The 16,861-nt window shown below is 47.1% G+C and overlaps 1 protein-coding gene and 1 long non-coding RNA gene across 9 annotated transcripts in view; one reads left to right on the top strand and one right to left on the bottom strand.

The window, feature by feature from the left end:
• Positions 1-1,789: 1,789 nt before the first annotated feature.
• The window catches only part of ZNF609 (zinc finger protein 609), a 201,072-nt gene continuing 186,000 nt past the window's right edge, over positions 1,790-16,861 (bottom strand). For 5 of the 8 annotated variants that reach the window (XM_086321485.1, XM_086321489.1, XM_086321490.1 and 2 more), the window contains 7 exons: positions 12,513-12,600; positions 9,464-11,804; positions 8,222-8,588; positions 6,566-6,741; positions 6,101-6,317; positions 5,602-5,680; positions 1,790-5,299 (listed from right to left, as the gene is read on the bottom strand). In XM_086321485.1, coding sequence (XP_086177611.1) covers positions 5,607-5,680; positions 6,101-6,317; positions 6,566-6,741; positions 8,222-8,588; positions 9,464-11,804; positions 12,513-12,600 — 3,263 coding nt within the window. In that variant the 3' untranslated portion in view covers positions 1,790-5,299; positions 5,602-5,606. The remainder of the gene's footprint in view (positions 5,300-5,601; positions 5,681-6,100; positions 6,318-6,565; positions 6,742-8,221; positions 8,589-9,463; positions 11,805-12,512; positions 12,601-16,861) is intronic. The other 3 variants (XM_086321487.1, XM_086321488.1, XM_086321486.1) reach the window with 3 other exon arrangements.
• On the top strand, positions 8,493-9,348 carry LOC147364596 (uncharacterized). The gene is made up of 2 exons (XR_015134748.1): positions 8,493-8,743; positions 9,084-9,348. It is a non-coding gene; the product is annotated as an uncharacterized LOC147364596 (long non-coding RNA).

Genomic DNA, 16,861 nt, shown 5'->3' with positions numbered 1-16,861 from the left:
TTCTGGCTTTCACACACAGCTGCCTGACATTCCCGTTCCTGGGGGCGTCTGAAGGAAGCGGAACTCACCTTCCCTAGGAAGACAGTGCTCTCCTGGAGCCCAGGGCCCTAAGGCACGGCTGCCCTTCCCCGGTACCGCTGGCCTGCTGAGCCACCTCTCAGTGGCGCTGGAGGGGGACAGTCCTCCTCACCTGTGTGGCCTTAGTCTCTCAAGGCTTTACTAGTGTTTTTTTTTCCTTTTGCTTGTTTTCCCAAAGGAAGTACTAGGCATGTTCTTCCACCTCCTACGACGTTAGAACTATTTACTTACTGTTGAACTGTGGCTGTCCTTATTTTCTTTCTGAGTCTTTGATGCATTTTCACATTGTTCTGTGTGGAGCTTGTGTTTTCATACTGGACCAAGTCATTAACCTTGGACCCTATATAACATTTATGAAGAAAAGTGAGTTCAACACCTCCATCCCACGTGGTAGTAGTAGAGAAAGTCTGGGCCTAGGGATTTCCCTGGTGGTTCAGCGGTTAGGAATCTGCACTCCCACTGCCGGGGGGCATGGGTTTGATCTGTGGTCAGGGATCTGATCCCACATGCTGTGCAGTGCAGCCAAAAAAAAAGTCTGGGCCTAGAGATGAATTCAACTGAAATGTGAAGGACTTTGAAAATGTCTTCCACTGAGCAGATAATCCCTAGAAATAACAAAGTACAAGTCATTTGTAAAGTCATTACAAGTGTGGGAATCCATGTGACGGCTGACAACGGCAAAGCTAGCAGAGTGGACAGGAAACACACCTGGGACTTTGCTGCCATCTGCTGGCAGATCCTCTCTAACAACCAGAGTCAGGCTGAATTGGAAACCTGGGCACTCAACTCAGGTTTATTTCTCTTTCAAAAATAAAAACACTTTTGCTAGGTGAGACCACTGGCAGGACCGAAATATGGTATCCAAATTCTGTACTCCAATTAAAACAACTTAGAAGGTGAAGTATCTTGGGAGTGGGAGGGTGGAGCTGGAAGGGGAGATATGTGAAAGGCAAACTAAGTCTAAATTTAAGAACAGGGACATTAAAAACTTTATTCAATAAATACAACAAATAATTTAAAAATATACTTCAGTTCCAAAGCCAATTAAGAAAAGGAAGGAGAAAAGGAAAAAAGGGGAGGAGGAGGAGGAAATTAGAGGGAAGGGAGAAAGTTCAAGAGGTGGAACAATGGTTTGGTTGGGCTGCCTTTCTGAATGTACTGCCCTTTGAAATTCTGATCAAATGCTCTTGACCCATAAGCCCGTAGCCCTTGTTCTGATGCAGTCCACCGGCCAAGCATGATGCTCTGGGCTCTAGTCAGAGCAACTCTGGTGACAAGCATCTGGGGAGTGTTCAGTTTCCCACTCATTCCTAAAAATCGTCTAACTCCCAGGCAGGTTTAAGTAGTGCAAACTCTTAGCTCCCAGCTGCATAGTTTCACAGCGAGTGTGAAAGCCACTCACTGGTGAGTGTCCAAAGCCACTTTGGTGAATGGGATCCATGGGGGCGGGACGGTTGGCGCGGGGCGACAGGAGAGGCCAGGGCCCAGGATAAAGCTCCTGGGAAAGCCCGCGGCCAGGCCAGGGAAGGGCTGCAGGGCATGTAGTCTGGACACTGGACTCAACAGCATGCCATCAGCCAGGGAAGGTGGAGCTGAGGGTGCGTATGGAGCAGGACCAGAAGATCGGGGAGCTGAGGGAGGGCGGAAGATGAGGAGGGGCGAGGCAGCTCAGCAGCAGACTCCGGGAGAAATAACCAGCAGCCCTCACAGATTTGTGATTGTCTCTTAAAAAGATTTATTTTCTCTTCTTGCCTGAATGTACAAAGGCAAAAAGAGTACAGTTTGTATATATATATATTTATATATATATATAAAAAAACAAGGAACTTGGTAATGTACACTTTACAGAAGGGAAGAATCAGGAAGACTGAAATTAAATCCAACAGAGCAACGCCAATGGAACAAAAGCTATGAACAGCAACACTGCCCCTCCAGCCCGGGCCTCCAGCTCGCCCCAACCTGCTCCCAATGGGGGGCTGAGCACCAAGGCAAGCGGGTGGGCTGGGGCAGGAGGGGCTGGGGACGGGGCCTGGGAGGGGCTCGATCCCAGAAGGGGCCCATGGCAGAGGATCAGCAGAAAGCTTCCTGGGATGCCCTAATAATAAAACAAATAACGAAGGCCCAGAATTAGGGGCCAGCTAGCTGCCCAGTTGAATCTTGGGGGCATCGGAGTAGACACTTGAGATGGTGATAAGGTGTGTGGGATAACAAGTGGCCCATATACAATGACACTAGCCCTTCTGTAGCCTTTTCCTCCCGCTCCCAAGACCAAGCCCTCCCACCCCCACCTTGGAGCCTGGAGAGAAGAGATTCAAGAAGCATCATTTCATTTCATGGGTGCCCTCTTAAGCCTTCTGCATGTGGTCCGTTGACCTTGAGATGTGTGGAGGGGGTGAGGTAAGAGAAGGAAACATACATGTATACATACATGTACAGGCAAGGAAAGGGGATGAAGGGAACTGGCACAACTTAAATGAGGAGGAAGCAGATTTGAGTCCTAAAGAGCAGGTCTCCAAGCCTTGGCTGTCCTACTTAGGCACGAGGCTGCCTCCCTCCAGCTTCTCTGTGGGGCTTGGATGAGCCGTGCCTGTCAAGAGAACTGGGCCAGGGATAGCTCAGACAGAGCCTTGGTCTGGTGACCTTGGCCCTTAGCAGCAAACTCATCCAGCCTTTGCTGGGGTGAAGTGGGGTGGGGATCCTTGAGAGTCTCATCCCTATGACTGGGTTGCCAGTGCCATGGGTTCCCCACCTGTGGTCCTCCTCCCCAGGGGGAGAGGCTAGAGGTGGACAGCAAGCCCTTCACTCAGTGCTCCTCAAGGCTCTGTTTCACCCGTCACTGCTGCTGCTTCATGTTACTTCAGGGAGGGACGACGGGCCTGGCAAGGGTCAGGGACCAGGAGGATCAGGAAATGGGCAGTGCTGTTCTGCCATTGATGCTCTCACCTGCTCTTCTGGGCAGTTCAGCTCCTGCTTTTCAGGATGTAAGGATCAAAAAGCCAAATTTTTTTAAGGGGGAGAAAAAGAGAAAAAAAGCTGTTCCCTTCTGCAGAACCCAAGGCTGCCCTGCTAATACAGAAGTTCCTCTTCTCTGTTACAGAACAAAGTGGAAAGGGCAGGAATCCTGGGCTATGCCTGCCCAACGGAAAAGAAAATTACTCCAAACGGTTTCTTCACAATATGTACAGAGCACGCTGTAAGACAGCGCCACAGATACAAAACACACAACAATATTTAAAAACAAACAGGAACAGAGATGGGCCCATGACTCCACCCAACAGGAGCCGGGAGGGCATAAGCAGGCTGAAATTCAGAGCCATCTTTTGGGTGGGGACGACTCAGGTGAGGTGGGGTGAAGGTGTCCACACCGACAACTTCCATGGGTAAAAGGGAAGTCACTGCTCAGAGCACGGCCCGAAAGGACAGCGGGGGGCAGAAGGACTGGGGGGGACAGGGAGGCTGCTCAAGGGCCTACTAAGAGGTCTAAGTCAGCGGGGCTTGGGAGGGGGCTCAGAACTCAACTTGAACAAAAACAAGGACATGGGAACCTAGAGGAAAGGTCTATAGATCAGAGGGGCCCCTCTTGGGCAAAAGACCCTAAGCCTCTCTAGAATAGGGCTCCGGGGATCTTGGAAAGCAGCCTCTGCTGGGCGTTGTGCTTACTGTCTTCCATCTCCATGCCCCACACTGTCAGAGCCAAGTCCCTGCTCTTAAATGGTCATTTTTGGCACTCTGGTCACAAAGACTCGTCTCTAACCTAGGTTGGTGTCTGTAAGTCTTCATCTCTCAATCCAGAGGGTCAAGGAAAGACAGGAGAGGAGGACAAAGGGATGATATCTCAAAAACAAAGTAAGAGCTAAAGCTCCCCACACCTTGGGGAAGAAGCGACTGTAGTAAAGCTACCAGATCATTGTCACTTTCCCAGGACAAACAGCATAAAGCCTGGACTGGACTGCATCTCTAAGGAGAGCAGAGAACTGCCTCTGCCTCAGAGCACAGCTCCACTGACTACACCCGGTGGCTCTGAGGAGTAATGGCTTGCATGTGTTGTCCTAGGGTCTAAGGGACAGACGGACACCCTCCAAGGTGCAGTGTTCCCTAAAACAAAAACGTGTGTTACAAAGAAACACGGCTCATATTGGCACGCGTGGGGCTACAGGCTGAGCTATAGGAAGTCGTGTGGTTGTGTACAGAGAAACTGGGCTGGACAGAATTGGACCCCTTGATGAGGCCGACACTTGGATAGCTGCTTGGACAGGACATCTCTCAGAGGGCTAGGCGGTCCCAGGGCCTGCCTCCCGGCAGACTCCAAAGCTCCCCATGCTGGGGGAATACGATTTTACCTGCCTGAGTCTTAAAAGCCAAGCAGTAGAAAAGAAGAAGAGAGATGAGATGCCCCTGGGAAAGGCACCAAGGGGTCGGGAGGGAGATGAGGAAAGGGCAAGGGGGAGGCTAAGCAGCAGCAGGACTTGGTGGGATGCAGCGTCTTGTTCACAGACTCCGTTCATGCTCCAGCTCTCGCCTGGAATCCCCGGGGAGCCCGGCGCTGGCCTTGGGACTCCGGCCCTCTGCCTGACAGGCAGCCCAAGGCCACGGTGGGCAGATGCCTTGGTCTCCCTTTCCAGGCTGGGCTCTGAGCGTTTACATGTGCTCATGTGAGAGGGGAGAAGTCTTCACGTTTGAAGACCTTGTTTTCACAACTGCAGAGAAAACAGCCCCGAATTTCTTTCCTGAGATTCTAATTCCTCCACGTGCTGCCAGTTCCCAGGGCCCAAACCACTGGGGAGATGCAGGGTCTGGTGATGGTGGTAATGATGGTGAGGGGTATGGCTGCTGTGCTGTCTTCAGACCTTGCCCAGTGCTGGGGGGCCCTCCCTGGGGGTTGGTGCTGCTCCGGCGGCTTACCGGGGCTTGGGGAACGGAGCAGTGGCTTCTCTGGGCTGAGGCCATGTTCCCCTGGTCGCTCCCCGTGCCTTCATCTCCACAGAGGCCACGACAGTCACGGCCGTGGCCAAGAGAATAAATATTTTTGCTAAGTACCAGCTCTCCAGCTCCTGAGGAAGAGGGAGGGTCGGGGAGTCCGGGGGTCTGCCTTCAGTCATGGTGGGAACGGCAAACAGGATGATCAACACCATTTAACTGATGTCTAAACGGCACCTCCAGCACCTCCTTGGGTAAGCCAGTCCGGGCCCGTGAGGCTGACTTTATCCGGGCACTTGGTGTTCTGCAAGGGAAACATGGACAGAGAACCGGGTGCTCAACCGGCTGGTAAGAGCACCACAAGGTGGCGCTCCAAGAAAATGAGCTGCAGGGGAGGCCGGTCCTGGTCCCTAGGGGAGGCGCGTGGCCACAGCCCCTCTCCGAGGCTCCCGGGAAACTTAAACAAGAGGCTTGGCCTGGGCTGCTCCATTTCCAGACCGCAGCCCAGAGATGGCCTTCACTGAGGCTCCACAGGGATTCTGTGATCCAGGTATCAACTATCCCTGCTCTCTCTGTGTTGTCTCTCTGAGTTAAAAAGTTACTCACCATTCTCACCTCCGGGGGGGTGGGTAGAGTGAAGGAGTCGAGCCTTGCTGGCTGGCAACAATGGCTGTAGAAGAAAGCCCTGAGTGAGGAGGAGGACAGGTTAGTGCAGTACTTGCTCTCTCTGCCAGCTGGGAGGAGTTTCTTCAATGCCTAGCTCCACTGAGTTTTTGGGTGCTGACAGAAGAAAATCTGATACTTGGCCAGATATAGCAGCTGGGGATAGACAGTCAGGCTCTGTTTTTCAGTTGCTTGTTACTCTTTGGCTGTGGGAACACCTGCTGCTTATTCTTCTGAATATCAAAGTCAATTTTCTGGAGGAGTTTGAGAATCCCTGAGCTCCAAGGGAGGAAGTAAATGTTATGATTATACTGATTGTCTGCAGGAGGCTAGGATTCTGGACAGACTGGAGGCTCAAGGGTAAGAAAAGGAGGAGGGGCTTCTTGCCAGGGCCCCCTGCTATGGCAATGCTACTGGATGGCAGTGGGGAGACGAGGCTTACCTGCTGCATAGGGTAAGTTGTACTGTGCTGGGAGCAGTGAGTACCCCAGGTGGTGGTGGTGATGGTGCGTGGACATCAGGCGCTGAGAAGGGGAGGTGCGGGGCCGGTCAACACTCCTTTCACCCCCGCCTGCTCCCCCGACGCTGCTACAGCTGCCACCACCCCCAACCACCCCACAGCCTCCCCGATCTCTCTCCTGAGAAGTTTTATCACTTATCTGGAAAGGAAAGCAGACACAAAAGCTCTACTGTGAGGCACACACATGAAAGCAAGATGCCCCGAGCCCACACTTTGACTCCTTAGAGATGCAGGACACCCAAGAATCAAGGAGGTGCCTGGGGGAGCTCAGGTCAGGTCGGCCACACCACACTGTTGTTGGGACTCGAGCCAGCCCACCTTCTCCCAGACCCTGGCTCTACCCTTCCTGGTCTCTGACAATGGCCAGTGTCTCTGCGCGTCCCTTACCGTGGGAGACTTGCTCTTGTAGTGACTGGCATGCTGCTGCAAGATGTCCAGGGCTTTGGACTCTGAGCTGGATTTACAACTGACGCTGGGGCTGGCTCGGGCCTTGTCAGCATCTTCACCCCCCGAGACCTTGCTGCCATATGGGGAGAAAGAATAGCTGGAAGGCAGGTAGGAACCTGGGAGAGAGAAATAAAGCAGTCAGAGAGGTGGGAGAGGCAGGAGAGACTCCGCTTGAGCGAGCCTGGCAAGGCTCAGGCTGAGGGATGCTCCACCACAGTGTCCTCAGGCTGAGAGTGTGTCCTTCCTCTTCTGAGCTCTGGAGGCAGACAGCTAAGGGATATTAGGAACATGGCCCTCAGTTTCTGGGGAATCAACTTCCTTAGAGCTCAAGTCTCAGATTCATCTCCAAGAGGTGCTACAATCATAGGATTAGAAAGGTCACTGGATTTGAAGTCATGTCCTCGGGCTCAAATCTGACCTCTGAGACTTACCAGTTGGGTACCTCTGAACAAATGAACAAGTTCATTAGCTCAAATTAACCTTCTGAGGTTCAACTTCTTGACCATCAACATGAAGACACTAATACTGATTTCACAGGGTGACAGGATTAAATGAGATAATGTACATGAATCACATAGTCCAGTGCCTGGCCTAAAGCAAGTACTCATCAAATGGAACTACTGTTTTTATACAGGACTGGGGTAACAGGAGAAAGGCATACTGCAGGAAGAGACAATTTCCTATTTCTGTTTGAAAAGCTCACATGTCCTACTTAGAATCTGCCTTAAAACGTCAATATCAAGACTGTGAGCTGCTTTTCTACAGTGAGGTGGGAGCTCCAAAAAGTGAAAGAAGGGCTCTTCAGGCAACAGAGATCAGTGAGTAAAGGAAGCATTTTCTTCTGACTAGTTCAAAAACACTTAAACTCCTACTCTGTGCTGCCCTCCCCTCCTCTATACTTCATGGCAGTATAAGAGCTTATTTTTCCCAAACTGAACCTTTCCCTCACTGGACCTCCCCTCCCTGACTGCCTGCTAACTTTATGCTAAACATGATCTTGCAAATGAACACATGCATTCTCCTGATGTGAATTTCACTTTGTTCCATGTGTCTCTCCTGCTGCAGTTAAGTTGTGAGCTCCTTGAGGGGACTGGAGTAGTCTTCTCTATTTCTTTTATATTCCCCCCAGTGTCTAGCACGTGGCAAAATATAGAGTATGTGGTTTTCTTTTGGCCATACCCCAAGGCATCTTAGTTCCCTGACCAAGATGGAACCCACGCCCCTTGCAGTGGAAGCGGAGTCTTAACAGCTGGACCGCCAGTGGTTAAGTCCTTAAAGTATGTGTTTGGAAAATCCCAGCTGAGGGAAGATGCCTCTGGTAGACGGGGTTTCGCCTTCAGTTATCCACGAAAACTGACTGCAGAGTCAACCCTCCACCTGGTGCAAGGGAGGAAGGCGTGGTCCCACAGACTGTAAGCCGGGGTCACTCAAGGAGCTCAGGGTTGGAGTGACCACAATACCACATTCACATCAGAGTTACCATCTACCTGAGCCTCAGTAGCCTTAGCAAGGAAGCTGAGCAAGAAAACTGGATTTGAAATCTGCTTCGTTTCCCTCCCCAGTGACCAGAGCAGCAGCGGGGCTGTGGTACGGTACCTGGGTAGTTCTGCATCATCACGGCAGGCATGCCACGGTAGCTGGGGTGGCTGGGGTCATAGGACTGGCTGTAGGAGTAGCCGTGCATGTAGGGGATGTAGGGCTGGTGCTGCGTGAGGGGGGAGGACACAGGCACGTGGACACTGGGTCGGGGCTCCTTGCCCCCAAGGCGGGGTTCCTCTGATGTGGGCAGCTTGCAGTCACTGCTTGTGCTTTCCTTCCCATCCTCCTTGGGAACAGAGTCCTTACTCCGACTCCTTTCCTCCTTCAGTTTGCGGTCCCGCTCCTCTTTCCACCGCTCATCCTCTGGCTTGATGTCCGAGTACTTGGCAGGATAGACATACGTCCACATCCGGGGCTCTGCTTCCTGCAACAATCACAGAATGACATGAGTGTTGTACAGATGAGAGAGAGAGATTTCAAGCCCAAGGTCCCAATAGAAACACCAGTGCAGAGCAGACAACACCAGACTCCTGGAGCACTGCGGGATCTTGGCCTCTACCGATCTTCGTTCAAAATCAAGTATGGTCCCTCCTGCTTAAATGCCTGTCCCCTCCCCCCAACAAAAGGCTATAAAATGTGGGGAAAGATAGGGAAAATCCACTGGGGGGTCTTCTCTATGAGAAAACAAGCATTTGAGGGGAGTGACTGGAAGAAGCTGTTTCTGCTCCAAGGATACTGAGGTGGTTTCCCTTCTTCAGAGCAAGTTTGGGGGCAGGGAACTGTACGAGCCGCTCCGCTCAGGGAGGGTGGGCTAACTGCGGCACCAAAGGGGGCCTTCCTAAGCCTCATGAACAGAGAAACAAGTAAGACCAAGCTCTTAGTTCTAACTCTGCCTATAAAATCTTTTCCGTCTGAGTAGTGTGCTTCCGCCTACTTTAAAAACTGGAGAGACCACCTTTCCTCATTCCGTGGGAACCACACAGCGGACGAGACATGATTAGGCTTCACTAGATACCTGGTTCCGGTTCTGGCTCTGCTGGTGAAGTCTTGAGTACCTCCAGACAAATCAAGCTAACTGACCTGGGCCTCGCTTGTTAAATGGGAAAAACCTCTTTCACTGGTGTAAAAAGTGCTTTTAAAAAAACATTAAAATGATTTACAAAAGTAAAGAATCCCTAACATTATAGACTTCTCCTGCTATCTGTACTATGTTGATTCCCTACATAAGGACGGCCCTGATTTATGAGGAAGAGAGAAAGACTATCCAACAGTATTTCCATTTCCTTCCAAAACAGTTACCTGTCGGTACCAGAGTATTGGATCCACCTCTGCCTGTCGGCCACAGTCGGCACCTGTCTTGGCCTCAGAAGCCTCCTTGCCTAGGTGGCTGGCCTCACTCAGCTTTACTTTAAGTCCTTCTGGGGCCTGGCTGGGGAGTTTGGAGGAGTCATCTAACTTGGGAATAATGACTGACTTGGCAGGATCCGCCCCTGGCTCCTTCGCCTTGCTGGGTCCTGACTTCACCAGGTCCGTGAGGCTGGGGGCCTTAGTGAGAGTTGGTGGAATTGACGGCTTTTGCTTCCAGTCTTCCTTGAGGGCTGCCTCCCGCTCCTTCAGGCCCATCTCGGCCTTCTTGTCCAGTCCTCGCTGCTGCTGCTCCAAGCTCTGCCGTTTCTGCTGCTCTTCGTACTGCTGTCGGTAAGCGGAGTTGGTGCTCAGGAGGTGGGTGTGGTAGCTCTGGTCGCTGTAGCCGTAGGGCGGCACGTAGGCATACTGGTTGTAATACAGGGACTGCATGTACATGTTGGGACGCTGCTGGATGACGGAGGGCTGCTGGCTGGAACTGCTCAGCTCAGGCTTCTTTTCTTCACAGACATCATTCTTCACTTTTCCCTCTATGGTCTCAGGTTCCTCATCCTTTTTTGTCTTCAGAGCCTGGCTCTCCACTCCTGCCTGGCTGCTGGGGTTCAGAGCCCCTGGGCTGGACTGTGCGTAGCTTGGAGAGTAGTAACTTTCAAAGCCTTGGTAATATGGTGAGTCTTTGCTTTGTGGCTGAGGGGGGAAGAGAGTTTTCTTGGCCCCTTCCTTGACCAGCTGTTCAGGGTCCTTGGATTTGACGCTGTCCACTTTGCCCTCTCCATCCTCCCCAGCATCAGAAATGTCAGAGTATGCAGGGCTGTTGGTTTTGACTGAGCTGGCTTCAGCTCCATTCTGGGTCACTACGTGTAACGGGGTCATGGGCTGGGTAGGGGTAGTGCTATCTAGGCGGCTACTGCCTCCAATTGAAGGGCTGGGAGCATTGTCTGTGAAGCTGTAGATCTTGTCAGCTTCTGCCTTGATGCTGGCCAGTCGGCTCTGGTGGGGGTCTGAGGAGCCATTCAGGAGGCCCTCCATTTTCATCCCATCTCCCGATGATTCCCTGAATGGGCTTTTGCCTTCTTCTGCTCGACATACCTTCCCAGGGGTCAGAGGACTTTCAAGTTCCTTTGAAGATTCCTTCTTTTTTTTCTCTTTCTTTTTCTTGTCCTTGGCTGGAGTCAAGGCAGGGTTGACTGTGAAAGGTTCTCCCATCACAGTGGGCTTGGGCTGAATGGGCTTCAGTTGGGGGCTGTTGGGCATGGCCTGGACCACAGTGGTGGTCAAGCCTGAGGAGGAGCCTGGGCTTGCTGCCGTGAAGGTGGCTGTCTGGAAGGTATAAATTTGCTGTGGGGGAATGGCAGGGGCGATGGGCCGGGCTGACTTTAAACTTTTGGAAGGAATCTTTTCAGGTTTCAAACTAGAGGGCTTTTTACATTTTTCCTTTTCCATACACTTCCTTTCCAAAGAATCAAAAGCATCATTGCTTGTTTCATCCATTACTGAGGGTCCATCATCAGAGCCATCATTGGATAAGGCCCCAAGATCTGTGTCCCCTTCCCCACTCAACTTTTTCTTACAGAGGCCTTTTGTGCTGAATTTGCTTGAAGGAGAAGGGCTATGGGGCTCCACGAGCCGAACTTTGGGGGTAGCTGACCGGGCAGGGGATAGGGAACCCTTCTGTGAGACAGATGCGCCATTGCAGCTCCCGAGATCTGCATGGAGGGCGGGCTCCTCTCCGTACTCACTGTCTCCGTCTGCTTCTGGCTTGCTGTCGTCATCTGTATGGGCATGAGCTTGGTGGTACTTAAGTCCATTGATGTGCTTGTACTTTTTGTTGCAGTTAGGGTGGGGACAATCAATCAGGACTGGGGAAGGACAATTTCTGTCTAGAACAGTGGGTTCCACCTTGGTCCCAGGGAGGGGGCCAGTGGCTGAGCCCATGGAATTCGTACGGACACGTTTGCTCCCTTTGGAGTCCTCTGAGCTAGAATTCAGCTCCATGTCTGAAAGGGGTTTGTTTTTCCGCTTATTAGCTGAGGAAGGGCTGGCCTTGACATCCTCGGAGGTGCTACTGGCAGGTGGGCGATGTTCTGAAGAATTCTGGCTGCCCCGACGGCCTTTGCTATTGGCTCCCGCTCGGGTTTTGCTGCTGCTGCTGGTCCCTTTGCTGTCAGAGGCTGTGGCTGTCTCATTGACAGGCGTGTTACTGTTGGGACGCATGCGTTTGCCTCTACCCCGACCATTGCGCATTTCCAAGTCACTGGTGGGAGAGTCACAGAACCTTGGCAAATGACAAACACAACAAGATATTATTAAGAAAAGAAGCTACCTTCAAACCAGGTTAGCTGCAGCCTCCAGAAGAACTGTCCAAATGGTAACTATCATTTTCAATGAATATTTGTTAAAGAAACTTCTGAAAACATGCTAACTGCATTACTGGTGAGCTTCTAGGATGTTACCTCATGCTAGCTATACATTATTCCCTGAGATTTGGGTTCCCCCAACCCTGATGAACTGGAAATTAATAATAAGAACTAGCTGAAATTCACAGAAATATCAGTCTTATGGCCAACTGCAACTTGAAAGGTCTCTGTGAAATCCAGATTGTCTAAAGGAGCTTATGAAACTGAAAATGTTCTTGAGTTTTAACTTCTGAGAGATAGCTACTATCAGAAAATATCATCAATGAATGCTTGTTCCCCCACAGTCAGATTCTGACCTTGGTCTCGAGATGACTTTAGGTAGAAGCCAGAATTCAGTCATTCTAGATAAAGGCTTAAACAGGATCTCCTCACCATTCCTACCCAAACCAACACCTAACTGATTTATTCTTCTTGAATGCCAGATGAATACGATGCCTTCCTTTGTTTTTATACCATACTGTCCTTTAAAAGCTGAGTGTCCTTTAAAAGCTATCCAACTCTAACAAGATAAAGGTATGAGAGATTACTGATAAGGGTGGTTCAGACAGAGGCTGTAGCGTGCTTACCTTGGGGGTGCCCAATCGTGCCGTGTGCAGTCAAGAAGTGTACCTACGTAAGTCTTGTTTCTCCACGTTACATTCACCACTAACATCCCTGAAAGACAAGAAGACTCAGATACACACAGAAGGAATGCTGCTGGCCACTGAGAAGAGTGTTTTCCGTCTGAGTAGCATTCTAGCTCTTGTAGGAGGGTTTAGGGGGTGCTGTTATGTCCCAACGGGCCAAACAGCATTAGGCTGGAACAGTTCCACGGGAACTGCCTACACCACTACCAGGGGCCCTTAGGATGGGAGCATTTGCAAAGATTCCATGGTCCAGTTAAGGTACATTTTCCTAACTTTTAAAAAACTATGCAGCATTTCAAATACACTAAAAAATACAAAGGTTAACTTAAAAACTTCATGTGCCCATGGAGCAGCTCAATGGATTTATAAGATTTTATGCTATACTTGCAACAAATTTCTTTTTTAAAGAACAAAATATCATAGCTGAAAAGCATTGTTTACTGTATTTTCAAACCTGCCAATGATGGGATCATGCTGGTTGTATAACTTACCTCTCTCACAACATTACAAATTTGAGATATATCAGTGTTGACATGAAGAGCTTAACCCATTTGTTTTAACAGTGCTCAAGTATGTCACTGCATGACTTGACCACAATTTATACATCCTATTGATGAAAATTTAGATGTTTCTTGCACATTTTCACTCTAAATGACATCATAATGAACATTCCTGACATGTTCATTTTATTTTAAAATGGTTTTGAATAAATAATACAGCCACATTCCAAAATTTAAAAGGTAGCCAAAAAAAAAAAAAAAAAAGAGCAAACAAACCCAAGATAAAATGAAGTGTTCTTCCTGTCACTATTCTTCAACTTTTCGGGTCCCCTACTCAGAAACATCCATGGATATCCATGTATTCCTCTAGAGGTAGTTTATATATTTATAAGCAAATATGTTTATATATTCTTCCTCAAATGGTAGCAGTGTACACCAATATTATACACATTTCCCATGTAACCATATATTTTGGATCATTCTATATGATCACACATAGAACTACTTCATTCTTTTCAATGGCTACATATGCATGATTTCAAACTGCACCATCATTGATTTGACCACTTCCCTGTTGATGAACATTTGGGTTGCTTCACTCTTCTGCAACTACAAATAACGCTGAATAACTAATCTTGAACACATGCTTTATGTTACATATTATAGAATATGTCTGTAAGGTAAATTCCCATAAGTAAAACTGCTACTCACAGAGTATTTGTATTCGGATTTTTCATAAATACTTCCAATTTTTCCTCAAAGAGGATGTACTAATTTATAAACCCATTAGTGCATGAGAACACTTGTTATTCTTTCCCTTTGGCAATACAGTGTTCTCAGACTTTGTTGGTTTCGCCAGTCTGATAGGTGACAGTGTTTTACGTACTTTTAATGTCATGTTTTTTATTATCAGTTTGTATATCATTTCATTATGATACCTGCATGAAACATCTGTATTTCCTTTTTAGTGGAGTGTCTGTTCATATCCTTTGCTCATTTTTCTACTGAATTATAGTCTCTTCTTATTTGTGACTGTTTACTGTGGAAAATTCTTAAAGAGATGGGAATACCAGACCACTTTACCTGCCTCCTGAGAAATCTGTATGCAGGTCAAGAAGCAACAGTTAGAACTTGGCATGGAACAATGGACTGGTTCAAAATTGGGAAAGGTGTATGTCAAGGCTGTATATTAGCACCCTGCTTATTTAATTTATATGCAGAGTACATCATGCAAAATGTCAGGCTTGATGAAGCACAAGCTGGAATCAAGATTGCTGGGAGAAATATCAATAACCTCAGATATGCAGATGACACCACCTTTATGGCAGAAAGCAAAAAGGAACTAAAGAGTCTCCTGATGAAAGTGAAAGAGGAGAGTGAAAAAGTTGGCTTAAAACTCAATATTCAAAAAACCAAGATCATGGCATCCGGTCCCATCACTTCATGGCAAATAGATGGGGAAACAATGGAAACAGTGAGAGACTTTCTTGGGTTCCAAAATCACTGCAGACGGTAGCTGCAGCCATGAAATGAAAAGACGCTTGCTCCTTGGAGGAAAAGCTATGACAAACCTAGACAGTGTATTAAAAAGCAGAGACATTACTTTACCCACAAAGGTCCGTCTAGTCAAAGTGATGGTTTTTCCAGTAGTCATGTATGGATGTGAGAGCTGGACCATAAAGAAAGCTGAGTGCCAAAGAATTAATGCTTTTGAACTGTGGTGTTGGAGAAGACTCTTGAGAGTCCCTTGGACTGCAAGGAGAACCAACCAGTCAGTCCTAAAGGAAATCAGTCCTGAATATTCATTGGAAGGACTGATGATGAAGCTCTAATACTTTGGCCACCTGATGGGGAGAACTGACTCATTGGAAAAGACCCTGATGCTGGGAAAGATTGAAGGCAGGACGAGAAGGGGATGACAGAGGATAAGATGGTTGGATGGAATCACTGACTTGATGGACCTGAGTCTGAGCAAGCTCCGAGAGTTGGCAATGGACAGGGAAGCCTGGCGTGCTGTAGTCCATGGGGTCGCAAAAACAAATATTTGTTACTTGTTAATGGTGGTTATTGCTAGGCAGAAATTCTTTACTTTTAGGTTGTCTCCATGGCTTCAGAATTTTTGTCATATTTCAAAAGGCTTTCCCCAGTCCATCACTTCATTAACAGTTTTTTTTTTTTTTTCTTATGGCTTCTCCTAGTATTTTTATGGTTTGAATTTTTATATTTGACTCTTTCATCCATCTGGAATTTAACATGGTATAAAATGTCTGACATGGACCTTTTTTTGTTTGGTTTGCCTTTTTTTTTTTCCCTTGGCCACACTGCATGGCTTAATGATTTCTTAAGTTTCCCAACCAGGGATTGAACGTGGGCCCTTGTCAGCGAGAGTGGAGTACTAACCACTGGATCTCCAGGGAATTCCCCGACATGGACTTTTTGTTTGTTTGTTTTGCCTTAATTCTAAATTATTTTTGGTTAGTTTTATATTTAATGAAGTAAAATATATTAAGCTTTTCCTTTATGGTTTGTGATTTTTATGTCTTATCACAAGATCATGAACATTCTACCATGAAATATTTTAAAGGTATCTTTAACAAGCTAAGAATGGTTTTTACATTTTTAGTGGTAGAAAAAAATGATAAAGAATAATATTTTATGTCATCTGAAATTATATGAAATTCAGATATTGCTCAGAAATAAAAGTTTTATTGGAACATAGCCACATTTATTCATTTACCCACTGTCTATGCCTGATTTCACACCTCAAGGCGGACAGAGCTGAGTGTGAGTCATAGAGATGATATGGCCCTCAAAGCCTAAAATATTTACTATTTGGCCCTTTATAGAAAACATTAGCCAACACCTGTTTTAGATCTTTTTTTCTTTTCTAATATAAGCATTGAAGGTATAAATTACCCTCATAGCCCACTTTAGTTGCATTTCACAAGTTTTAATGTTTTTATTATCATTCAGGTCAAAACATTTTCTAGTTTCCCTTTTTTTTTTAAAATTCTGGGTTTATTTAGAAGTGTTGTCAAATTTTCAAATACCTGGGAATTTTCCAACTATCTTTTTGTTTCTGATTTCTAATATAATTCTACTGTAGTTAGAGAACATACTACATATGACTTCAATCCTCTTAAATTTATTGAGAATCAATTTAGGTATAAAATATGGCCTATCTTGAAGAATATCCCATGTGCGCTTGAAAAGAATATTTCAAAATGTATGTTCTGCAGTTGTTGGGTAGCCTATATAGATCAAGTTGATTGATAATGTTTTTCAAATCTTGCACATCCTTGTTAATTTTCTGTCTTCTTATTAGTTATACTTGTTGCTTGTTCTTGCTTACTGGAACTCCTATTTGGACCTTCTAGACTAATCCTCTTATCTTTCCAACCTACTTCCCATTTCTTTGTCTTTTGATGCTAAGGGATTTCCTTCATCTTCTAGGAAATTTTCACTTTTACTATTATATTTTAAATTTCTGCCATTTCTTTCATTATTTTTTTTTCCTAAGGACTCATACTGATCTTTCATATTCTTTTCTCTTTGTTTTTGATTTTTGCAACTTATAATATTTTCTTTGACTACAACATACAGGATAGAATTTATCCAATGTACTGAGTTTTTAAAAAATTTAAATGACTGTAAGTAACAGTCATTCCTTATCAAGGGTACGTTTTTAATGCTCCTGTTCTCTTTGGAATCATATTTTAGAATGCTCTATCATATAACCAGAACAGACAAGGGAGCTGAAAAAAAAAAGATTATCCTAATAGAAAATCT

This window comes from Bos grunniens, chromosome 10 (genome assembly GCF_055505025.1).
Source record: "Bos grunniens cultivar Pamir isolate PY7600 chromosome 10, Bosgru_T2T1.0, whole genome shotgun sequence".
NCBI classification, from domain to species: Eukaryota; Metazoa; Chordata; class Mammalia; order Artiodactyla; family Bovidae; genus Bos; species Bos grunniens.
The sequence above is the reverse complement of the archived record's forward strand: the minus strand, read 5'-3'. Positions and strand labels throughout refer to the sequence as shown.